This window comes from Sinocyclocheilus rhinocerous, unplaced genomic scaffold (assembly GCF_001515625.1).
Source record: "Sinocyclocheilus rhinocerous isolate Xijiao unplaced genomic scaffold, SAMN03320098_v1.1 scaffold468, whole genome shotgun sequence".
NCBI lineage: Eukaryota > Metazoa > Chordata > Actinopteri > Cypriniformes > Cyprinidae > Sinocyclocheilus > Sinocyclocheilus rhinocerous.
Window position 1 is genome coordinate 1,823,279 of NW_015635305.1, and position 24,123 is coordinate 1,847,401.

The 24,123-nt window shown below is 36.4% G+C and overlaps 4 protein-coding genes across 8 annotated transcripts in view; 3 read left to right on the forward strand and 1 right to left on the reverse strand.

Annotated features, from left to right (window-relative positions):
- The first annotated feature begins 19 nt into the window (after positions 1 to 19).
- On the forward strand, positions 20 to 6,191 carry p2rx5 (purinergic receptor P2X, ligand-gated ion channel, 5). Its single transcript, XM_016561143.1, has 12 exons — positions 20 to 203; positions 970 to 1,120; positions 1,593 to 1,664; positions 1,885 to 1,960; positions 2,160 to 2,244; positions 2,404 to 2,484; positions 3,751 to 3,892; positions 4,554 to 4,693; positions 5,005 to 5,098; positions 5,192 to 5,257; positions 5,357 to 5,442; positions 5,531 to 6,191. Exons 1-12 carry the CDS (start codon positions 70 to 72, stop codon positions 5,823 to 5,825), a joined length of 1,422 nt encoding a protein of 473 aa, XP_016416629.1. The 5' UTR covers positions 20 to 69; the 3' UTR covers positions 5,826 to 6,191.
- Positions 6,192 to 6,736: 545 nt separating this feature from the next.
- Positions 6,737 to 8,062, reverse strand: emc6 (ER membrane protein complex subunit 6). Of its 3 annotated transcripts, none has more exons than XM_016561145.1 (2): positions 7,842 to 8,062; positions 6,737 to 7,543 (listed from the first exon to the last, which is right to left on the reverse strand). In XM_016561145.1, the coding sequence occupies exon 2, from the start codon at positions 7,521 to 7,523 to the stop codon at positions 7,191 to 7,193; it is 333 nt and encodes a 110-aa protein (XP_016416631.1). In that variant the 5' UTR covers positions 7,524 to 7,543; positions 7,842 to 8,062; the 3' UTR covers positions 6,737 to 7,190. The 3 variants fall into 3 exon arrangements, with proteins under 3 accessions (XP_016416631.1, XP_016416633.1, XP_016416632.1); XM_016561147.1 differs by lacking the exon at positions 7,842 to 8,062 and adding an exon at positions 7,685 to 7,750; XM_016561146.1 differs by lacking the exon at positions 7,842 to 8,062 and adding an exon at positions 7,607 to 7,642.
- Positions 8,063 to 8,531: 469 nt separating this feature from the next.
- shpk (sedoheptulokinase) lies at positions 8,532 to 14,997 on the forward strand. The gene is made up of 7 exons (XM_016561142.1): positions 8,532 to 8,981; positions 9,433 to 9,574; positions 9,715 to 9,901; positions 10,002 to 10,154; positions 12,359 to 12,534; positions 14,194 to 14,394; positions 14,545 to 14,997. Exons 1-7 carry the CDS (start codon positions 8,808 to 8,810, stop codon positions 14,937 to 14,939), a joined length of 1,428 nt encoding a protein of 475 aa, XP_016416628.1. The 5' UTR covers positions 8,532 to 8,807; the 3' UTR covers positions 14,940 to 14,997.
- Positions 14,998 to 15,718: 721 nt separating this feature from the next.
- LOC107746822 (transient receptor potential cation channel subfamily V member 1-like) overlaps positions 15,719 to 24,123 on the forward strand; it is a 12,335-nt gene continuing 3,930 nt past the window's right edge. Inside the window, exons 1-10 of one of the 3 annotated variants that reach the window (XM_016561139.1) lie at positions 15,719 to 16,123; positions 18,172 to 18,371; positions 18,459 to 18,616; positions 19,092 to 19,244; positions 19,422 to 19,559; positions 21,672 to 21,970; positions 22,430 to 22,600; positions 22,747 to 22,923; positions 23,182 to 23,286; positions 23,373 to 23,443. In XM_016561139.1, the coding sequence (XP_016416625.1) occupies positions 18,184 to 18,371; positions 18,459 to 18,616; positions 19,092 to 19,244; positions 19,422 to 19,559; positions 21,672 to 21,970; positions 22,430 to 22,600; positions 22,747 to 22,923; positions 23,182 to 23,286; positions 23,373 to 23,443 (1,460 nt within the window). In that variant the 5' untranslated portion in view covers positions 15,719 to 16,123; positions 18,172 to 18,183. Of the gene's footprint in view, positions 16,124 to 18,147; positions 18,372 to 18,458; positions 18,617 to 19,091; positions 19,245 to 19,421; positions 19,560 to 21,671; positions 21,971 to 22,429; positions 22,601 to 22,746; positions 22,924 to 23,181; positions 23,287 to 23,372; positions 23,444 to 24,123 lie in introns of all 3 variants that reach the window. The other 2 variants (XM_016561138.1, XM_016561141.1) reach the window with 2 other exon arrangements.

A 24,123-nucleotide genomic window follows, 5' to 3' on the forward strand; every position in this document is an offset into this window, starting at 1 on the left:
GAACCGGCTGCACCACCGTCTACGCAGAGCAGTTGACAGCTGCTTCGACGCTGTCATTTACACAGGAGCATGGCTCAGACCTGGGGTAACTTTTTATTCTCTCTACTCGATTACAAGACCGAGAAATTTGTCATCGCTAAAAACAAAAAGGTCGGAGTTCTGTTCAGACTCTTTCAGCTGGGGGTGATTGGATATCTGATCGGGTAGGTGCCTTGTGCTTTCTCTAAATCAAGACGTTGAGGTGAGCGAGCGGGGCTCTGTCAGTGTTTCGAAGATTGAATCTTCAAAGCACATATTATAATAGGTCATTAAGTGTTGGTTCATGTTAAAATGGTTACTGTCAATGAATTTCAACAAACCGAATGTAAGTCGACAGCAAAAGCACCATGTCTCGGATGTTATTTATATCAAGGGAACGACTGAAAGCATTGCAGTGTCCCTGCACTGTTTGACTTGCTGGTGCTCGGTTTGTAAGTTTTGCATGTAGTGAAAAATACTTTTGTTTTGATTCAGATTAGTAGTCTCCATTTAGTCTATAGATGTACCAGAACCAGACAAAAACTTGATACCTTTGTCTTTTTAATTTTCAAATAGTGTTTAAGTGCAACAAAAGCTGCTGAATGTAAGATGACCTGGATCACGTGCTGTGGCCAAACGCTACACACAAAACCACCAGCCTGATTTCATAATTGCCCTTTAAAACTGTTTAATAGTCGTCCTTTGCAAGAAATAATTAATCTAAAACTTTAATGTAATGATATCTATAGATTATAACATCCTTCAGGGTGTGTTGGCCATTTATACTGTAGGATTTATAGGACATGAGACAGCATTGCTCTCTGTACCTCGCACACAGATCCTCTTCTTTATACTCTAAATAACCAATAAAATGTATTTTTATACCTTTCACAATCTAAGTTGTTATTTCTCACACTGTTTATTTTCTTTTGCTTGTGCACCTTCTTAAAGGTGGGTTTTTCTTTGGAAGAAAGGCTATCAGGAGACCGAGGAAGTCATTCAGAGTTCTGTGATCACCAAACTCAAGGGTGTAGATTTCACCAACAGCTCTCAGTCTGGTCTGCAGCTATGGGGTGCAGAGGACTATGTCATTCCCCCACAAGTAAATACACCTCTTTCCTGTATATTCGCTTTGGAAGAAATCTATTTGAAAACCACCTGTTAACAGTCTTTCTCAAAATCTGTTTTATGTATTTGATAATGGATATTCCTACAAATATTGACGTGACACACATCTTTTGCTTTGAATTTGAACACTAAACATTTAGTTAGTCAATTATGTTAATCATGTTACACAGTGAAACATCTATTTTCGTTATCTTCATATTAGTAGTACTCTAAATTAACAGCTTTCGGCCTTTTGTTAGATGACAGATGAAGATTGTTTAGATGGAAGAAGTTTTAAGAAATAAAGACTGAAAAGAACCAAAAGCTTGTTGGTTCTGTGGAAAACAAGCTGAAGTGAGAGCATCACATTTGACACAAATATCAGTGTTCTGATCAGTTAATTTGCTGTTTAAAATGTCTTTTGCAAGAACATGTCTTTATTTATTTATTAATTGTTTTACAAACAGGGGGACAGAGTGTTCTTTATTGTGACAAATTATGTAGTGACACCCAACCAAAAGCTGGGTTACTGCCCTGAGGTAAGAGACAGGTTGTTGTTTTATTTTGTTATTCCCAACACAAATTGTGCAACCAAACATATGAGGCATCTGTTGAAAAGAGTAGTACTGTCTCTCAATTAGAGAGCTGTATTCGTATAGAAGTTTTTGATCTCAGTACATTTTAAAACCACTTTTGTTGTATGTATGTAGTATTTTGTTGAGTTTGTTGTATATGTTTGGTTCATTTTACTTATTTCAGAGTCCTAAAGTGCCAGATGGTTTATGTACTTATGACAATGAATGTGTGGAAGGGGAATCTGTCATAGCAGGCCATGGTAAGCACAAAACCTAAATGAAATACCAAGACTTTTGTTCCCTTACAACTGCATGCCTGAAGTTATATAAAAGGACAACCTTTGTGTTGTGCAAGATTCTTGTTAAAAAAAATATGTTACATTGTGTTATACTACGATCCACTGGCATGTTTAAATTCCTGAGCTTTAAAAGGACTACATTTTATTGTTGTTTATTCAGGAGTGAAGACAAGTCGCTGTATAAACGACACAGGAACGTGTGAGATTCATGCCTGGTGCCCTGTTGAGCATGGCCAGACACCATTGTAAGAAAACAGTTTTGTACCAATTTCTTTCAATTCATGTTCAGTTGCTGTACATCTACCTCACCTTTTTGCACTATTATTCGCTCTCCATGCCTATATGAAACTATTTGAAGAAAAAAAAACATTATTGTACCTGTAATGTTTCAAATGTTGTAACAGGGAGCCAATGCTGGCAAAGGCAGAAAACTTCACGATCTATGTAAAGAACTTCATCAAGTTTCCAAAATTTGCCTTCTCCAAGTAAGTCAAGCCTAGAGGCATCAAGTCAGCGTGTTTATTTATTGAAGGCTGCAGAATAAATGTTCTCACTTTTCTAAAACTAAATAAGTATGTTTAAAAAAATATCTATCTATCTATATATATATATACACACTGTATATATACAGTATATATATATATATATATATATATATATATATGTATGTGTATGTATATATGTATATGTATGTATGTGTATGTGTATATGTATGTATGTGTATGTGTGTGTATATATATATATATGGGCCGTGACTTGTTGCAAATGCATTTAGTGACCTAATAAGTGATTGAAGCTTCTAATATGTTCATTCTTTATACTCATCTCTGTGCATGATAGAACTGAACTAACATGCAATAGTCTATTTAAGCTTTTCAACTAGTTTTTCTACAGCGTAATATTTTGCATGTTATTTCCTTTGCAAAGCACCGTCTGAATTTTAGGTGGAGCAACTATAAAATGCTTAAAACCTCTTCACCCCCACAGGATGCTGCTGTTAAAACCCTTCCTCATGAAATCTGTAGATCATATCAAGCAATTCTAGTTTGTGCGATATGGACACCCACTCAGTAACTAACTATCTAGTATCATACAAATATAACCGTATTTCCCCCCCCGTCTTTCTTGTTTGGATGTTTTACATGCTGCATTGAAACAGGTTTGTTTCTGTGTCAGCACAGGATGTTCTGTTGTCATTTCAAACTCCTGCAGAATAATAAAGTTCATAGTTCACTCACAAGTGCATAGACAGGATCATTTCTATGGTTTAAATACAGTGTCAACTGGCAAGCTGTTATTTAAAAGCCAGTACAATCCCTTTAAATGAGCACACAAACTAATCTAAACTGAGCTGTCATTGCAATATACCAAAAATAAAGAGAAAAACAAATACTAAACAAATGCTATATACAAAGTTCTCTAAATCTCCCACCATGTAGCGGTGTGAAAGAGCAGACTCGCTTGCTCATAATGAAGCGTTATGTTTGGATACTGATGGCACAGCACGACAGCACAAGCTGCTCTGAATATCTCTCGCTTACTCATCTCTATTTATACCAGCTCAGCGTGTGGTGCCTGAACTGAGACTTACTATCTTGCTATCCTGTGCCTTGCCTGTTTCACTGACAGAGTGACAGTTGTTCCTCTGTCCTTACTGGCATGATCTCTGCAAAGTCATCACATTGTAGATCAAGCAAATTGTATGAGCGGTTTCAGATACTGCTTCTACTTTTTTTTCCCCCCACTTGAAGATCGAACGTCCTGCCTACCACCAACAGCACATATCTGAAGATGTGCAGATATGATAAGGACCATCATCCCTATTGTCCCATCTTTCTTGTGGGAGATGTGATTAACTGGACTGGATACAGTTTCCAGGATTTGGCAACAAAGGCAAGTGCTTCAAACGACACAACAAGTTAAAACAATGTCTCCACCATTGCAAACACACTGGTAGTTGATGTTCAAGCAGCAGCTCAATGTATAATCAAAGAGAGATCATATCCTAACTTGTCCACATTAAGACAGTAATGTTTTTTAGTATATGATTTGGGGATTCTTTTAAAAAGATGCTCATGTAAATAATATACAAAGGCTGATCCAGGCTCCCCAAAAAGTATTTGGACACTTAAGCCATACTTATGTGTGAATGTCTTATTTGTCTGCATATAATCAAAATATAACAAAGTATCATACATTTTTTTATTTATTTAAAAGAGAGAGAGAGAGGGGAAAGAAAAGAAAGAAAGATACCACAAGTACAATTTTTAACCCCCCAAAAAAGTGACCTGTGAAGCATCAGTTATGGATTGAACATTCTAAACAAGTTTGCACTGTATGCCAATATTTTCTAGAAAAAGTGTCAGCTGGCATTGATATGAATACACTATTTTATATATGAATGCATTATTTATTTATGCTAAAAAAAGAAAACTTTATTGACTTAGATTGGAAAAATGAATTGCCAGAACGGCAAAGGAATATCATGATGCCCTATATTTAATGCAGAGGGTAATTTTATTAATTGATATAATTGTTTTCTATACACACACAGGGCGGTTCAATTGGAGTTGGAATTGAATGGAATTGTGATTTGGATAAAGATGAATCTCAATGTAACCCTGAATATAGCTTCACACGCTTAGATTCCTCGAAAAATTCCCAGAACTCTGCCATTTCTGGTTACAACTTCAGGTATTGCTCTGATTTATTGATTTTAGCTCATAAAACAAGGTTCTCTTAAGTGATTTCAGTTGTTTTGCTAACCGCACATGATTTCTTAAAAACTCCACCCGCTAAAACATGCCAGCAAAGCGGAACGAAAAAAATGATTCACTGACAAAGAGGATTTCTGAGTGGCTAGTTTTCTATAATTAGTATTATTATTATTATTTTTTTTTTTTTACAATAAAATAGCTTAAACCTTTACTTTTTGTTTTTGTTTAAAACATTTAGATTTGAAATAGTATCATTACATTGACTGACATGTTTCTCTCTTTATCAAGATTTGCTCGATACTACAATGATGCAGCAGGTCAAACCTATCGCAATCTATTTAAAGTGTATGGCATTCGCTTTGATATATTAGTTAATGGAAAGGTAAGAAATAAGCATTTTACTTAAAATTCTTAAAGATTACTCTCATTAGGGTTATGGTGAAATGATAAAAAGATGGTGTTTATCTGTTTTTAGGCTGGGAGATTCAGTATCATTCCTACAGTGATCAGCATTGGCTCTGGGCTTGCTTTAATGGGTGCTGTGAGTATATAAGCTAGTTACAGATGATGTCGCTAATAGTTGAAGTATAAAAGGCACAAAACAAAATCTTTCTGAGATTCTTGTCATCTCATTTCACAGGGGGTTTTTGTCTGCGACATGATTCTGCTCTACATGATGAGCAAAAGCTCCTTCTACCGAGAGACTAAATTTGAGGCAGTCACAAAGTAAGTGTGTCTTGTCGACTTCTTAAAAAGGTTTACTTGGAAGATTAGAAAGATGCAGTGGATTATTATATACTATTTGCCCCCACAGAAAGCAATCTGGAAAGCAGAGAGAGAGAAAGCATGTGAGACACCACGGTCATCATCGCCAAGATGGGCGGCACAAGAGAGAGGAGAAACAGGGAACAGAGATGCAGCCATTGACATCAGTGTCATGTCAGCCCAATAACAACCCAGAGAGACAGATCCAGCCCACAAGCTCAGCACTCAAAACCCACAGTTCTGAGAGAAGGCCGCAGGGCACAGTGTCATTCAGGACTCAGCACGCTGCAGAAAAACAGACCATTTCTCCCGTTTCCACCCTGAGAACACCACACAACCAGTAGAGGATTTTTTTTGATGCTGAATCTCATTGGATTTACTGTGAATGTATGAAAGGAGGTATTATAGCGGGTCTATGCTCAGTCATACCAAAGAGGAATACTGCCAGTGTTGTTATGCTCTCCTAGTGTTTTAAATGGCAATGGAAGTTTTTGTTACGAAGGATTTGCAATAAGATAAATATAAATTATTTAATATAAATATGGCCTGACATCAAAAATTGTCAAACCAAGGTTGAATAAATGTTAAAATATTTGACAAAAAATGCTTGGGTCATTGCATTACTTTCATCTTGAGTAAATGTGAAAAGAGTACAATCTTTAAAAAGAAGAAGAAAAATTAAAAATAAATAAAGATCTACACTACCATTCAAACGTTTGGGGTCAGTAGTTAGTTTTTTTTAAAAGAATGAATTCAATAAAATAATTCTTCTAAATGTATAATGTTGACAAAATATTTTCTTGAGCACTAAATCAGTATATTAGATTGATTTATGAAGGATCATGTGACACTGAAGACTGGAGTAATGACTGCTGAAAATTCAGATCTGCCATTACAGAAACACGTGACATTAAAATATATGAAAATAGAAAACTGTTATTTTAATTGTAATGTTTCACAACATTAATGTTTTTACTCTATTTTTGATCAAATAAATGCAACTTTGGAGAGTATTTCAATATCATTCAAAATCTGTACCAACTCCAAATGTTTGCACAGTTCAAGCACTGAGGACACATAAACGTGACTGTACCTGTTCAGTCTGAATAAAAAAAAAAATCAAGCTGATATTTTAATTGAAATTACACAACACTAATAATTTGTAAAACACCCTTGAGCACTTACAGAACAACACCAATGATAGGCACACTATACGACGATTAGTAGCTTATTCAAAAAATGATTTAACATCATGTACTTTAAGAAACCCCACAATTTAATCCATGAGGTGAATGATTTATTATCTGAAATAAAACAATGTGATTTATACAGTTTAAAGTTGGTATTGTGTTTTTACATAGTTCTGATTGACGCCTGGAGTTCAGAGTGTTATGCATCATACACAGAAAGCAAACTGAAAACAAATTAGTTTCCCTGTTGGGCTGTCATACTAGATCCAAACCCAGCTTTGCCCTGGAATGAGCATTAGGAAAATATTAAATTACAAGAGGAAAGAATACGACGACACACCATTTTTAAATATCTAAATTTCAATGCAATTAGTACTCTGAAAACATTTAAAGCTTTATTGGCTAAACATTAGTAAGCTCACGGACAAAACCTGTGGTACATCAATCAGCACTCTCTACCCTGAGGCATCTCTTATCATCTTTCTACACCTAAGCGGCTGCTGTACTGTCCGAGTCCCTTTAGTACACATGCACCATTCCGTAGAGGAAAGTCCAGAACAGCACGTAAGTAAACAGGCCGCCCACGAGGCCCCCGGTAAAGAGCAGACGTCGAGATTTGAAGCACTTGTTCCACCGGCGACCGGCTTTGAGAATCAGGAGCAAGGACAGCAGGAAAGAAGCAAGGAAATAAAAGACGAAGCCGTAGAGTCCGGTCAGGCCGAGGATGCCCGCCGTGGCCCCGGAGAGCGCGGACACGGACGTGCGACAGTAGTCCAGCACAGCGTTGTTTCCTCTGACGGCCGCCTCGCTGATGAACTGCGGTCCCTCGCGTTTGGCTGCTACCGTGGCCATGCTGTGATGCTAAAAACACGCTGAGAGACAAAACAGTAGAGATGTGAAACACAGATCATCATTTGAAGCCGAAAGAAACATACTTTAGATCAGGGGTGCCCAAACTCGGTCCTGGAGGGCCGATGTCCTGCAGAGTTTAGCTCCAACTCGCCTCAACACACCTGCCAGGAAGTTTTTGTATGCCTAGAAAGAGCTTGATTAGCTGGTTCAGCTGTGTCTAATTGGGGTTGGAGCTAAACTCTGCAGGACACCGGCCCTCCAGGGCCGAGTTTGGGCACCCCTGCTTTAGATTGACGTTAAATCCCCTCCTCCACTTACCGTTAGGATCAAAATAATGATAAACACAAATCACGCTTCCGCCTCCGTGATTCAAGAAAGCATCGTTTACATTAAACGCTCAAACATCATAAGCTATGCGATTAAGTCTGTATTTCAATAAGGAATGTAATATTCAGGAAAATATGACAAGTTTTGGATAAAACACAGCGTGTGTCATTCTCGGTCAGCCATTTTCTCGCTACGCATCATGGGATTTTTAATGAAAATCAAATTCAAATTTTTATTTAATCTTCATGACCAACTTGTACTTAATTCCAAGCAATGGCATGTCTATTAATGCACATTTATTTGTAAAATGTTAAGCAATGTTACAGTTTTAATATATTTACTTTTAACCCACTCTACGGGATCCGCGAAGGCTCAAAACGGTGATCGAAAGTAGGAATCATTTGCAAGAATCGGTTCTTTCAAACTCTTCGCTTCAGAGAGCTGATGTGAACTCAGTAATGATTCTTTTGCGTTACGGCATGTAAGTAACCACCCAAAAATTTGCTTTTGGTTTGTTTCTTTTATAGGTTTCTTTTGTATTATTATTGTTTGTTTTTGTTCTTTATAACATATTCTCTCAACTGTTAAATACTTACTGTAATTTTTGCTCTGTATTTAACTGTTACAACTTAACTAAATACTATATACATATTGTTTGACTTTTTTCTAAAGTTTTTGTTTCTTATTGATAAGTCTTATTAATAAATGTTTATCAAAAGACGGCTCTCGGAGGACTTTGCTCTCGGTTCGCTCTAACCGAACTAATTATTCAGCCCGAATCAAATTCAGAACGGTTTGTGATCCGGTTCAACTTATTCATTGAAAAGATTCAAAACAACAACGACTCGTTCACCAGTCCAGACATCGCTAGTTCGGATCGTGGACAGCTAGAAACTATGATATTTAGTTAAATGACGCATACTGCACATTTCTTCCTCCGTCTGCACGAAAGTAGTGATGTCTTTAGAGATCATGGCGGTATCACTGAGTTGTTCTGCTGGCTTTGTTCTCGGCATGGATCTGGGCACCACGTCAGTTAAAGTGGTGCTGCTGGATGCGCAGTCAAAGACAGTCACAGACAGTAAGAGTTTCCCTACAAACTCTGATACCAGCAGCACCTCCGACATTCATGTAGGTAACAGCACTTTGATTAAAAAGGTGGCACTCAAAAGATACTGAAAAATTAACCTCTCTCTGTCTCATTGAATTTTTAAAAGTTATATTTACATTAACTAATAATGTATATTTACATTAACTAATAATTAACTTTATCAGCCTACCAACACGTTTGGGAAAACCTGACGTATTGTCATGTTTAATGCATTTCATGTCGTAGAAAACAAGTATATTTTCTTTCTCTTTGTATTTTTATATCAAAATGGAACTAGAGTATCCTGTTATTATATTATTTAAATGTGTAATATAATAGAATACGTTACTAATTACAATTTTCATAATGTAATTTGAAATAAGAAACGGACTACAATTTGTAAGTAATCTACCCTGTGTATGTATGGTACTTTTTCTTAGTGTTGTTTAATGCGCTCTTTGAAACATACTTTTTATTTATTGTTGATATCAGGCCAAAGAGCAGGACCCTTCACTAATAATCTCCGCTCTGGACCAGTGCATGGGAGCTTTACCTAAAGACAAGCTGAAAAAAGTCAAGTGCATTGGAGTATGTGGACAAATGCATGGCATTGTGTTGTGGAAATCTAAATCAGGTTAACATTGAACAACTACTGAAAGCATGTTTGATGCTTCTTGCATTGTGGTGTGACACTGTGGTGAAGGCACTCATCTTCAATCATAAATAAAAAATTGGGATGGTATCGGTAAATATACTGTCATTCGTCTCTCTTAGGCTGTGAATGGCTAAGTGAAGATCATGAAATCATTAGATTCATTCCTAAAGACGTCAGTCAGCTGATCACCTGGCAGGACGGGCGCTGCAGTGCTGACTTCCTGTCTTCCTTACCCAAACCAGACTCCCACCTGAGCGTGGCCACTGGCTTTGGTTGTGCCACCATCTTCTGGTACATGAAACACAGGTAGAATTCCACTCAAGATTTAAGACTAAATGATTTCAGCAAAAATCCAATTGTTTTGCACCGAAATAGTGTTTTTTTTTATGAAATGTCACTGAATCAGGCCGGAGTTCCTGTCAGGTTTCAGTGATGCAGGCACCATCCAAGACTATGTGGTCTCCATGCTGTGTAACCTTGACAAATGTGTCATGACTGGACAAAATGCTGCCAGCTGGGGCTACTTCAACACAACCACCAACAAATGGAACACACAAATGTGAGTCAAGTTAGATATTATATTTGTTTTAAGAGCAGTTTACTAGGGCTGCAAAATGATTAATCGATTCAAAATAAATGTTTTTGTTTACATACTATATTTGTGTGTACTGTATATTTATTATGTATATATAAATACACACACATGTATATATTAAGGAAAAATATGTTAGATTTATATACAAAATATTTATATATAGTATGAAAACAATTAATTAATCGTTTTGCAGCCCTCCAGTTTACACTAAGAACAATAACTAGAAAAATACCTATATTAGCATTCACATCAATGGACGATAATGTTCAGTTTATTATAGGGTGTAGGGGAATTTACAGTTAAAACCCAAGGACCAGGTCTGATGAATGAAGTCCAGGAGTCAGAGATGCGAACAATTAGAGAAGAATTTACTGAAGAAAATAGTTTGTGGTTTCATCCGCAGAAGTCAGCTTCAATACTCGCGATGGAGTTCGTTCATAGGCCGCTCTGTGTACTTGTTCAAGACACCAGTAGTTATGCTCTAACAGAGGTCAATAATTACGTCAATACATAGATAAACTTAGAAAATCTCCACACATGGACATAAAAATTGGAGCATATCTTCTAGTGATTATTTTGGTGACAAGTGATCAGAGGTCTCTCCAGAGATGTATATCTGATACCCTGGACATCAGGGTGACGGCAAATGACAGTTTCCTCCTAGGGCTGTCTCCAAATCTGCGAAGACAAACACTTGCACACATACGCAGAGAACACTTATCTGCACTTCAAGGTTGCCGGGCCCTGAATCTTATCAAATATGTTTCACTACACGCACACAATGAGAGCAGCAAATGGCATATTCACTTATTTTCTAACATGCATAAATGTTCTAATCACTCGTTGGTCACATAAATGGGAGGTCCCGATAACCTCTGTGACATGGCAGTCATGACCCTGAGAGCAGAATACAGAACTCAGCATATAAAAGCTTACTGTTACACATTCCAACTCTTCAACTACAAGGAAGATAGATATTCAGATACATACATTTTGATGTCTAACTAATAATATATAGTAACTAATAACTTCATTCAATATTAATAACTTTGATTAATAATTATTCAAGAAGAAACAAATATATATTTTATGAAGGTCATGATTCCACTCCTTCAAGGGCGTGCAGAGTTATGTTGTCTGCTGCTTTAAAGAGATAGTTCACCCAAAAATGAAAATGACCCTATAATTTACTCACTCTCAAGCTATCCAAGGTGTATATGACTTTCTTCTTTCAGACAAATACAGTCGGAGTTATATAAAAAATATCCTGGCTCTTCCGAGCTTTATAATGGCAGTGAATGGAGGTTGAGATTTTGAAGCACAAAAAAGTGCATCCATCCATCATAACATGCTCCACATGGCTCTGGAGGGTTAATAAAGGCCTTCTGCAGTGAAGCGATGCATTTGTGTTAGAAAATTATCCATATTTAAAACTTTATAAATCGTAATTATTTGTCCTAACTGTCGTACACGCGTTCACGAGAGAGTGGCGTTCCAGCATCAACGCCGGTGAGAATATGCTAGTCTCGTAATAACCAAGTTTTGTTTACAGCAAAGGAAAACCAGTCTCCTCTTGGCTTATATCAAAATCCTCCCACATTTTTTTTTACTAATTCTCGTTTTGTACTTCTAATTCGTGACTGGTGTTTTGTTTTGCACTCTCCTCTGCACTTCCGCGTTCCTCACTTCTCACCGGAGCTTACACTACGCCTACATCCTACATCATCCACTGGAACACCACTCTCTTGTGAACACATGTTAGTTAGACAGTTAGTGGAAGCTAGAGATTGTGGTTTATAACGTTTTAAATCAAGATTTAGAGCGATAAGTGAGAAGCAGATTCCCTCCTTTAACATTTTTAAAGCAACTGGCAGATGTTCTGATAGACGACATTCAACTGGAGACTATTCAGAAGTATAAATCTATTCCATTGGAGTCTGTATTAAAGGCAAATGGTGGTAAAATATTGCCTATTTCCTAGTTGTTCACATTATTTTGTCCAAGCCCTGTAGTTATCATTATTGTTATCATCTTTGGTGCAAATGGGTCATTACTCTTGACATGGGAATTCTAACTAATCAACTATGATGCTTAATATTACACTTACTCTGTGTTGAACTGAATGACTGCGTTATCATGAATTGACTGTGTATTTCTATGTCCTCCAGTCTGAAGGATGCATGTTTCCCTGTGCAGCTCTTGCCTGTCGTGGTGGAGTCCGGAGCTGTGGCTGGTCACACTTCCTCTGAGTGGTACGGCATCCCTGCTCACACAGCGGTCGGGGCGGCGCTGGGAGACTTCCAGTGTAGTGTCTACTCCTGCATGACTGACAAAGGAGATGCAGGTATAGTGTGAATTAGATGCCTCTTTTTAGCTTTGCATACAGCATATTATGTTTTCCTAATATCAGTGACTTGGTCTGTAAATGACCCACAGTCAGACTGTTGTAGTTCTGTCAGCTCAGCTACAAACAACAATCATTGTACTGTATACTCATCCTGAGGTCAGTTTGAGTTTACTAGTTCGACCTCCAGGTGGAGATGTTATGCGACCGCAGTGAGCACATTTAGACATGGCAGACCTTGTACTCAGATTTCAGCGTCCTCTCTCAAGGGCAGGGCTGCTGTGAGACACTAGCTGTTTTATGGGTTCTTGTAAAAGAGAGATTTTTTTTAACTTAAGCTTAAGTAAAAAAGAAGGCTGTATGTTATTTTAAATACTTCAACCTAACTTCTTTATTTTTTTTAAATTTTGTCTTTGTTCAGCCATAAAATGTTTTACACATTTTGTCAAAGGTGTTATCCACCATCTACAGATGGTCTGGATTTCATATTTTAACACATTTCCTGTTCACAAATACATTTAGATATATTTTCTGATGCGTTGTACAAATATTTAAGATATGTACTTTATGCTGTGTCCACATCAGTGTTGTGGACTAGCATTTTCACTTATACACTACCATTCAAAACTTTAGGGTCAGTGAGATTTTTTATTTTTTTTTGAAAGAAATTAATAGTTCTGTTGGGCATGGATACATTGAATTGATCAAAAGCGACAATAAAACTTTTATGCTACAAAAGATTTCTATTTCAGATAAATGCTATTCTTTTGAACTTTCTATTCATTAAAGAATCTTTAAAAAGTATCACATTTCCACAAAAACATTAGACAACAAAACTGTTTTCAGCATTGATAATAAAAAGAAATGTTTCTTAAGCAGCAAATCAGCATATTAGACTGATTACTGAAGTTGCTGAAAATGCAGCTTTGTCTTCACAGGACTAAATTACATTTTAATATATTTTATACTAGAAAACAGTTTTTTTAAAATTGCAATAATATTTCACAATATTACTTTTTTAATTGTACATTTGATAAAATAAATTCAGCCTTGTAGAGCATAAGAGACTTCTTTCAAAAACATTAAAGGAGACATATTATGCCACTTTTTACAATATGTAATATAATTCTCTGGTGTCCCCAGAATGTGTCTGTGAAGTTTCAGCTCAAAATACTCAAAATACAGATCTTTTATTATATCATTTTGAAAATGCCTATTTTGAGTGGAAGCAGAAACAAGCTGTTTTTCGTGCCTGTCTCTTTAAATGCAAATGAGCTGCTGCTCCCCGCCCCCTTTTCCAGAATAGAGCTGCGCCATTACAGCTCGTACCTGCTAAAAAACATCTGGAAACTTACAAATTAGGGCCGGTAATATTATAATGAGATCCCTTTGCCACGTCACCAAGGGAGCGAAATCTGACGCGCTCGTTTTCTCAGACGCTTGCAGAAAAAGGCTTACCAAAACAAAGTTACTGGGTTAATCTTTTTCTCATTTCCTTGGTTGGTAGATGCACCGGGGACCTGATTTTAGCCTAAAACCTGGAAAAGTCCGATTTTCATGATATGTCACCTTTAAAACATGTCACTGACAACTTTTGAATGGTAGTGTACATAAGGCATATCATGCACAAATTAATTGTGACTTATGTTAAATCACTAGTGCTGAATATGAGCACTTCAGCCCAGCTGACGTTCAGCATGCCTGCAGAGTTCACCCCTCCAAATTCTCCAGACCCCCTCTCTCCTATTGCTTATTTCCCATACTTGCACGGCTCTTACCTGGCAGTGGCTGCATCACTAAATGGAGGCAATGTCATGGCCACCTTTGTCAGAATGCTGGACTCGTGGATGAAAGAATTTGGTAAATCAACAATTTTTCAGTTTCTACATTTATTATTATTCTGAAATCAAGTGTGACCTTTTTATATTTTACTATAATAGTCTTCTTGTTGCATGTTTTTGGTCCTCAGGTGTATTCTTATCATAATAATGTATTTCTTGTATGTCGTAGGATTGGAAGTTAATGAGTCCAGAATCTACTCCCAACTAATCCAGTCTGCTCTGGCACAGCCTAACACTGATCTAACCGTGACCACAGCGCTTCTAGGAGAGCGGCATTACCCCACTTCCAGTGCCAGTGTCTCCCAAATCTCGCCCTCTAACCTCTCTCTGGGTCATGTGACTCGTGCTGTGTGCAGGGGTATTATTGAAAACATGGCCACTATGATGCCCCCTCAGAGCCTGCAGGCCGCTGGAGTGAGGTGTATTATTGGCAGTGGCAGCGCTCTGTCATGTAACACAGTTCTGCAACAGGAAGCAGAGAGAGTGTTTACATTTCCTGTAGTCTACGGAAAAGATGTTGACTCAGCTGTTGGAGTTGCCATGGTGTTTAATGACCAAACATAAGATATAACATTTAAGATAACGTCTCTGAGACATCTGACCTGCCAGAATGCTGGTAGGGCTGTTTTTTTTTTCTGTATTAAAATGTATAAATATTCACACTTTGTACATAAGTGTATTTAATTTAAAAATAATTTAAAACTGTATCATTGATCAATTTTTAAAAAAATAATTAATTTTAATTTAATACTATATTATTATTATTGACTAACATGGGTCAACTTTATGTATTGTTCAATTTACACACTCACTTGTTGTTGAGTGCAATACAAAACCATTGTGTTGTAAAATACAAAACAATATGTATTTAAGAATATTTCTGAATTCCATTAAATGACTGAACAAAGCCTTCAAATGTCAAAATATTGTTTACAATGTTCAGTGGCATTTCAAATGTTAATAAACAGTTGGAATATCTCATCACATTTTAAGTATTTATTTTCATCATTTGTTATAATTGAGCTTATGTGGTATATTTCATGTGCTGCACATGGCTGTAACTGACATTTCTGTTTGTTTCAAAAGAGGAAAAGGAGGTACAGACCAACTTCACCTCAAAGGAGCAAGTTCTTTACCACGCGTGCACCAAGAATCGACTGCATGCTGTTTCATTTTGTTCACATAATCTATGCACCCAAACCAGTATGCATGCGCCAAAACCGCTTTACTCTGCCACAGTCCTCCAGTGTCATACAGGAAACTCTGCACGCTAAGAAGGTGAAATTGCTCAACAGAACAGTTTCAACAGATAAGTGTAGGTGACCTGAATGCTGCTTCAAACCAAACATGTGCTGCTCAGAGGTACTTATTCAAAATTAAATGCATTCCAGCACATGAATAATTGATCATTTGGATAGTTAAGATATGTAGTAGAATATAGTGTTGCTAGATGAGAATGAAGCATTTTAAGAAGGAGCTTGATGACTTCCAGTGCATTGTAAGGTATATGGATGATTATAAATGAGCTACAACCAGGCGTGGACATGGCAAAACATACGTAACAACATACTCAAAGAATCAATACAACCCACCTTTCTGTAAGGCTCTCAGCAACCTCAAAACATATCTTCCTCTCTGACAGAGAGAGAGAGAGAGAGAGAGAGAGAGAGCAAGTTATTGTGCTCAAGGAATCAAGCTCATCGATACTGGATACTTCATCTGACGGATTAAAAAACAGAAATTAATTGGTGAGTACAAATGTTTCATACTTTACTCTTACGTATTAAATAATTTAGGGCAATATTTTTAAAAATTCAGATTTTGCTAGTGTAGTAAATCATATTAAAACCTGTAAAGTTGGTTTTTGCTGCCAAATGCCTTTGGTTTATTTAATTTTTTGATGTTTTTGTGATCTACTTCAGTCCATTTTGTTGCAGATCAGTTTTAATGTTTGTCTTCTTAAAACTGACAATAACATGCGTGACTATTTTTGCTCAACCCAAAACATGCTGTGTAAGTGCTAAATCTCATAATGTAATAAGTGAGATGATCTAAAGAGGGTGTCTGTGTAATGTACAGTTTCCGCTGTAATATTATCTGAACCCATTTATGGAGAGGCCATGTCATACTATTTTACTAAGTAAGACTCTTACATAATAAACAGTTTACAGCAATATTTAAATCAATGCATATTTTGCTAATGTAAATCATTAAAACTTTTTTTTTTTTTTTTTTACTTTAGTCCATATTTTTGCATATCAGTTTTAATGTTTGTCTTTTTAAAGCTGACAATAACCTTTTATTGACCTTTTATTTTATTATTTTGCTCAACCCAAAACATGCTGTGTAAGTGCTAAATCTCATAATGTAATAAGTGAGATGATCTAAAGAGGGTGTCTGTGTAATGTACAGTTTCCGCTGTAATATTATCTGAACCCATTTATGGAGAGGCCATGTCATACTATTTTACTAAGTAAGACTATCCAGCATCTTACAATTGCATATTAGGTCATCATCTAGCGTAAAACAACATTAACTCATATAATTTGTCCATCAAATATCTGTTAGACTCTTTAACAATCTGTGCTGCCTCACCCATCGAGGAGTCTGCTTTCACATACGCATCGAATATGCGCAATTCTCTTCATGATTTAAAAATATCTCTAGCATCCTTGACACCCTTTCTTTACTTTGATATGCACATTAAACATTAATCCATAATTACATTTCCCTAATTATTTTAGCAATTTGGGTCATTATTTAATGTGAGATACAAATATGATCAAATGTTCAAATCATATGTAACTAGTGAAACTAATTTTGTATTTCCTTTGATACTGTGACTTCCTGTCACAGAGTTTCCATCTGAATTGTTTTTGACTCCTTCCTCTTTTAACTGGTGTTTAAACTAAAAAGGCACTTTAAGATGATCCATTAGCTCTTATTCTCACAGCGCTAGCTGTTAATAGAATTATTTTATAAATGAAGTGTAATTTAAATGGTCTCAGCAGAAAGAACTATCACTGAAATAGCATCCAAGCATAATTAGTGCTGTCATCTGTTATTAAAATGTCACATTGACTTATAAAAGCAACATTTTTGGTCTTGTCATCTTTAAAGAAACTGATTGATTTAAAAAAGAACTGTCTTTGAAATACAAAACAAGCTTTGTGAGAGATGCATGGTAAAATGTCACAAGATTGATCACATGTATGCTTAGGAACCCCGTCAAAACAGAGCTGAGTGTTAGTAGCTTGTTTCTTTGGACATTAATCTCTTTCAAAATCACAGGCTGAACTGCATATCATCACATCTCCTTAATTATTCTAGTTGTTTTATTTTTTATTTTTTGAAGAGTTCTTGCAATGAGATACACAAACTTATATAACAATAGCATCTGCAGAAATCTGCATTTCCTTCAACTGTCACAGAGTTTCCATTTGGATCATTTGTGACCCCTTCCTCTTTTAGTGGTGTTTAAACAATGTGATGATGATCCATTATAACAATCAAGCAGCTTCTACTCTTACAAAAGCAGCTCTTATTCTACATTACATCAAAAATCAGTTTGACTGGTCACAAAGTTAGAAACATTAAGTGAATTATCATTAAGCACAATTCCGCATTTTAAAGCTAATTAGTGTAAGACCGTCCCATTTGCTTATAAACGTAAAATCGGCAGTTGTAGTCAGGCTCACATTTCTTAGAGCTTATCTGAAATGGTCTGAAATAGAATCCTAATGTCCTGTATCTGTGAATGATATCACTACAGCTTTAATTTCTGCTGTATGACTAGGAAGACATCACTATGAGTAAATCAAGAGACAGCAGCCCCACATTCTTCCTGGAGACAGATGACCTGACACAGGAGCAAAGGGAAAAGGCCAAACAGATGAAGAAAGGTGCCTCAAAGGACAAGAGGCCCATGGATTCTAATTGCCTGGATGAGACCGATGAGCCTGCACACACAATTAAATTGAACCTACACTTTGACAGGTAAGCCGGCCTCCTTAAACCACACCAGAGTGGACGATTAACATAATGTGAGAAATCCTTTCTTTATCAGATACATTCTGCACACAGGGGAATCAGAAAAGTAAAAGAGGAACCAGCTCAGCAGGACAGTGAGAGGTTTACCCTCAAGAGGCTGTTTGATGCCGTGTCCAGTGGCAATGTGTCTAAACTGCAGGGTTTACATCAGTACCTGCACAAAAACATGAAACGGCTCACCGACTCTCAATGTAATTGTATTCATCAACAAATACACAACCGTTTAAATGTTTGGGGTTGGTAAGATTTTTGAAAGAAGTCTGCTATGTTCACCAAGGCTGCATTTATTTGATCAAAAATACAGTAAAAACAGTAATACTGTGAAATATTATTACAATTTAAAATAACGGTTCTATATATTTTAAAATGTAATTTATTCCTGTGATGGCAGATCTGAATTTTTAGCGGTCATCACTCCAGTCTTCAGTGTCACGTGATCCTTCACAAATCATTGTAATATGCTTATTTAGTGCTCACTGTGCAAACTTATGAAAATCGTGACTTTTGATCAATTTAATGGGTCCTTTCTGAATAAATTTCTTTCTTTCTTTGGTAAATAAATAAATAAATCTTACTGACCCCAAACTTTTGAAGTTTGAAGAGTACTGTGAATTCATGACAGATATTTATTAAATAATGAAACATCTGTTTTTATATCATCTTTAGATAAGTCCAATGGAAAGACAGCCCTGCTGAAAGCACTTTTAAATTTGAGGGAAGGCGAGAATGACACTATTGAACATCTGCTGGAAATTGCAGAGAAATTGGGAGATTTAAAATTTTTTGTCAATGCTGCTTACACAGACAGTTTCTACAAAGGTCAGAGCCATAGCTTCATATTACATAATGTTTTTATTAGCGCAATTATTATTAGATCTAGTTTTATATTAGCCAACTTTAGTCATTTATTTTTTTATAAATGAACAGAATATTGATCCTATTTAACATGTCCAACCCATCCATTTTTTATGTTATCGACTGATCTCTTTGAGACAGGTCAGACAGCACTCCATGTGGCAATTGAACGGAGAAGTGCAAAATTTGTACAGATGCTGGTTAAAAAAGGGGCTGACGTCCATGCTAAAGCCTGTGGGAAATTCTTTCAGCCCAATCAAAAAACTTGCTTTTATTTTGGTAGGTCTAAGGGTATGGTTAAACTTTTGCAAGACTACTATAAAGGTCATTCCACGAAATCGGTGCCGTTTCACCTTGGAAAAATAAAAATATTAAATAAGTTTAATCAACATTTTGTAAAAATCCATAAAATGAGGACAGTTTGTGGACAAAAGACAAGAAATTGTATTGTATATCTCAGGCTATATAATTTCTTATTTTATGACTTTTTTTCTACCTCATATTTTGACGTTTTTGTCATCCCTGTTACAGACACAATCCTTACTATATACTTTTCATTAGAACTGTGTAATCGTTTTCACATATATGAGGAGTATTTTAGTTTCTCTTTTCACCAGGATTGTTTCAATTTTTTTTCAATCTTATATTTGTCATTCAGATCCTATTTTTACAAGAGCGATATTTAAAAAAGGCTTTGACCAAAATACAATATAGTTGAAGTTACAATGAAAAAAAAAATCTGGAAGGCCATATCAAATATCACTTTTACTATTTTTAAGAAATTAATGTCAGCAACTGGATTGATGTCATAGTTACAGGACTGACCAGAGTAACAGGGATGACAGGACATACATTCTTCAGCATACACTGCACATATTTGTTTACATAATATTATAAAGTTTTATCTTTTCTAATTGCATTACATTGTTTTGCACTTAGCATAGTTGTATTAGTGAAGCATATTACTTTTCTAAGAGATCTAATGTTTATGTGTATTGTAATTAGATCATGTGTCCATATGTTTGTCTTCAAATATACTGATCTGGTTCAATTATTATGCAAGATCTTGGGCTGTGTCCGAAATCGCATACTCTCTTTTTTGAATAAGTAATTACTTTGCAACTGCAAAAAGAGTGTGTTCAATATAGTATGAATGTATGTAGTATGAATGTAATCTACATTCGTCATGTTGTCATTGTCACGTGACCTACCAGCGTCAGTTGCATCGCATCACTGATATTCATAAATCCTCTCCCGTGGCCTCATGGGATGGAAAAGTGTCCATCTTATGCACACTTCAGAATCATCCCGGAAGTAGTAGGTCATCCGGGTACTTTTTGCCTACTCTTTACTGTGAATTCGGACATACTTCTTTTGTCGCATTACTGTTTTTTGTCTGTTATATCGTAGGGATATATGCGATTTTGGATGCAGCCTCAATCTTCCTATGATCATCTGAAACCAGACCAAGATCTTGTTGCTGAAATGGTTTGACTTTATTTAACATGGCAGGATTGGGGCGAGTTGGGACCTTTAAAAAAGTTAGCATTTTACACAGATAACCTTTAAAAACAGTGTGGTTAAGGTGACACGTAATCTATGTCATCCCTGTTACCCACATGTCAAAACCTGTTACTCTGAAAAGTAACAGGGCTGACAGTAACAGGTTTGAAGATTTCAAGCTAATTTGATCATTTCTAGCTAATAGGTCAAGGTCACAAAAGGACAGGCTGTACATTTTGAAAGGATATTACTTGTAGATACTACTGATTATATTAAATTAAATAATTGTTTAAATTTACACTCTGAAAAATGGTAACCGTATTGACATTGTCAAACCTAATAAATTATCAAAAATAGAACATAGAAGAGAGAGAAACTTGCTTGTGTTTTAACTGTTGGATCCTGGTTGAGAGATGATGTCACTGGAATGTACCATTATTTACAACGTTTTTTTTTATTGAGGATAACAGAGCTGACATGAAATCATTGCTCAGCAATGAGACTATACTTGGAACAAAATGCAAATGTGATTTTTGTATTTTGCCTTCAAATTGCCCATATTAATTACCCTTATAAAAATATTATTTAAATTATCTAAAATAGTATTTAGTTGACTTTAATATTGATGAAAGAATACATAGCATTATAATTTAATTTTAATAATAATTTAATTTTTTTGTTGTTGTAGTAATTCTGTTTGATTATTGTTGTTTATATTCAAAAAGGCACCGATTTCGTGGAATGACCCATAATTCTGATAACAATTTATACAGTAGAAATTCAGCATTTTAAATCCACATCCTTTTCAAATTCTACTTAATGTTCTCATTGTTACTGACCCACTTTTGTGGGTACCTTACCTGCATCGTTTACAAATTTTGTGCACAGGTGAGCTGCCCTTGTCACTGGCCGCTTGCACTAATCAGCCAGACATTGCGGACTTCCTTATGAACAACCCTTACCAGGCAGTGGATGTCAGGGAGAAGGACTCTCATGGAAACACAGTGCTTCACGCATTAGTGTCCATAGCTGATGACAGTCCTAAAAACACAGAGTTTGTCATCGCCATGTATGACCACATCTTATTCAAAACTGACCACCTTCACCCCAAGATCAAGCTGGAGGATATTGAAAATAATGAAGGACTCACCCCAATCAAATTAGCCGCCAAAACAGGAAAACTGGGGGTAAACCTTCTTTTTTTCTGGGACTTTTTAATGTCCAAGAATATAAACAACTTCATTATGTCTTGCAAAATACCAGTATTTATTTGAAGCAGTGATTCGTTTGAAGCAGTGTGTATTTCTTAAGTGTCAGTTCTGTTTTTGGATGTTCCTGATTTTGTGTAGATGGTTAGTCCTCATGTGATGTGAGATGATATTTCCCTTCAGCACATGGCATTAAATCAGACACCACACTACATGATTCATAGTCATGTAGTCTACAGTGATAGTCATGACCTTATTTAACCTAAAGTCATAGTTGTCACAATGTATTTGTTTATTGTTTTGGTTTTGTTCTATATTTTAGCTGGTGCTGTTACTGACTTGGCTGATCAATAAAATGAGTTTATTGCCAAAGACAAGTGACTAAATAACACATATTTGACAGTAATTTGACAGATTTCATTGTCATTTGTCAACTAGCTGTTAAAGCACATCGTGCAGCGGGAGTTTAAGGGGCGCCGACATCTGTCACGGAAGATCACGGAGTGGGCCTACGGTCCAGTGTGCTCGTCTCTGTATGACCTCGCCTCTCTCGACACCTACGACAAGAACTCCGCGCTGGAGATAATCGTTTATGGCAGTGAGATTCCTGTGAGATGACATGCTACTAACGTGAAACTAATTAATTCTAGAATAATTAGACTTTACTTCTTCATTGAAGCAAAATTATAATTTGTAAAGAAACTATATGGATTTTGATAAATGCTGTCATGCTTGGTTATTTGATCTGATTTCAGAATCGCCTCGAGATGCTCAATATTGAGCCCTTCAACCGACTAATTGAAGAGAAGTGGGAGAGATTTGCGAAACGGATGTTCTTGTTCAACTTTATCGTTTATGTTATCTACCTTTTCATCTTCACTGCAGTAGCTTATCACCGCGAAGCAGGGAAGGACTTTAACAACAACAGCCAAGTAGGTATACAGCCAAAAGATGGGGACTACAAAAAGGGTGTGAGATGGGCAGGGGTTTGGCTTTACATCACATTTCATGCTAGACACAAATATTTCTGCCTACGTTTTATTGAGAAAATAAAAACAACTTTTCTGGAATATATGCATACTTGCAACTAATTCCAGTTCAATGTCTGATTTAAACTATACTTTGTGCATGCTTAGTGTAAATGCTTCACTATTGAATGTTATGTCTCATCCCCACTCTTTTCTTTTCAGTCATTAAAGCCCCCATTTCATTATAAAAATAATAGCCACGACTACTTGCTTCTGACAGGACACATCATAAGTACCATTGGAGCACTTTACTTCTTTATTAGAGGGGTATGTTCGTTTAAAACAAATTCATATGTAATTTTCATGTACATTTTTTTTTTTACAGAAATTAATGAATTCCCTTTTCTTTTAAGTTGATAGATTTGTTTAGAAAGCGTCCAGGATTTCAGTCCCTGTTCATAGATGGATACACTGATCAGCTTTTGTGAGTCCTTTGACTCTCTTGTTTTATTTGACTTAATCATTTCCTAATACAGATTAATATGCTTGAAATTACATTCTTTGTCAGTTAAAGGGTTAGGTCACCCAAAAATGAAAATTAGACTGTGTTTTACTTACCCTCGAAGCATCCTAGGTGTATATGACTTTCTTCTTTCAGACAAATCCAGTCGGAGTTATATTAAAAATTGTCCCGGCTATTCCAAGCTCTATCATTGCAGTCAGCGGGTGTTGCAGTTGAACAGTCCACAAGCCGTCAAATAAAGCGTGCGCATTCATAATAAAACGTGCCTCACACGGCTCCGGGGGGTCAATAAAGGCCTCCTGTAGTGAATGCATGCGTTTTTGTAAGAAAAATATCCATATTTCAAACGTAATAAACACTTTCTCTCACTTCCAGTATCTGTCATACACGGAAGCCGTTCCGGCGGATGACGCAGCACATATGTGCAGCGCGCGCGCCTCTGAGATATGCTAGTCTCGCGAGTTTGTTTATAGGAGCAAAGGAAGCAAAGTTTCCTTACTTTAGCAAAGGAAAACCAGTCTCCTCTTGGTTTATATCGAAATCCTCGGACATTTTTCTTTGCAAATCTTCGGTTTGTACTTCTAATTCGTGACCGGCGTTTTGTTTTGTTCTCTCTCCGCATTCATCACTAATCACGCAAC

Coding starts and splice junctions, on each gene's coding strand:
- p2rx5 (XM_016561143.1), top strand. CDS start 70: ATGGCTCAGACCTGGGGTAACTTTTTATTCTCTCTACTCGATTACAAG. Junction 1,665..1,884: donor AGCTGGGTTACTGCCCTGAG/GTAAGAGACAGG, acceptor TACTTATTTCAG/AGTCCTAAAGTGCCAGATGG. Junction 2,245..2,403: donor GAGCATGGCCAGACACCATT/GTAAGAAAACAG, acceptor ATGTTGTAACAG/GGAGCCAATGCTGGCAAAGG.
- emc6 (XM_016561145.1), bottom strand. CDS start 7,523: ATGGCCACGGTAGCAGCCAAACGCGAGGGACCGCAGTTCATCAGCGAG.
- shpk (XM_016561142.1), top strand. CDS start 8,808: ATGTCTTTAGAGATCATGGCGGTATCACTGAGTTGTTCTGCTGGCTTT. Junction 8,982..9,432: donor GCAGCACCTCCGACATTCAT/GTAGGTAACAGC, acceptor TGTTGATATCAG/GCCAAAGAGCAGGACCCTTC. Junction 12,535..14,193: donor GACTGACAAAGGAGATGCAG/GTATAGTGTGAA, acceptor TTAAATCACTAG/TGCTGAATATGAGCACTTCA.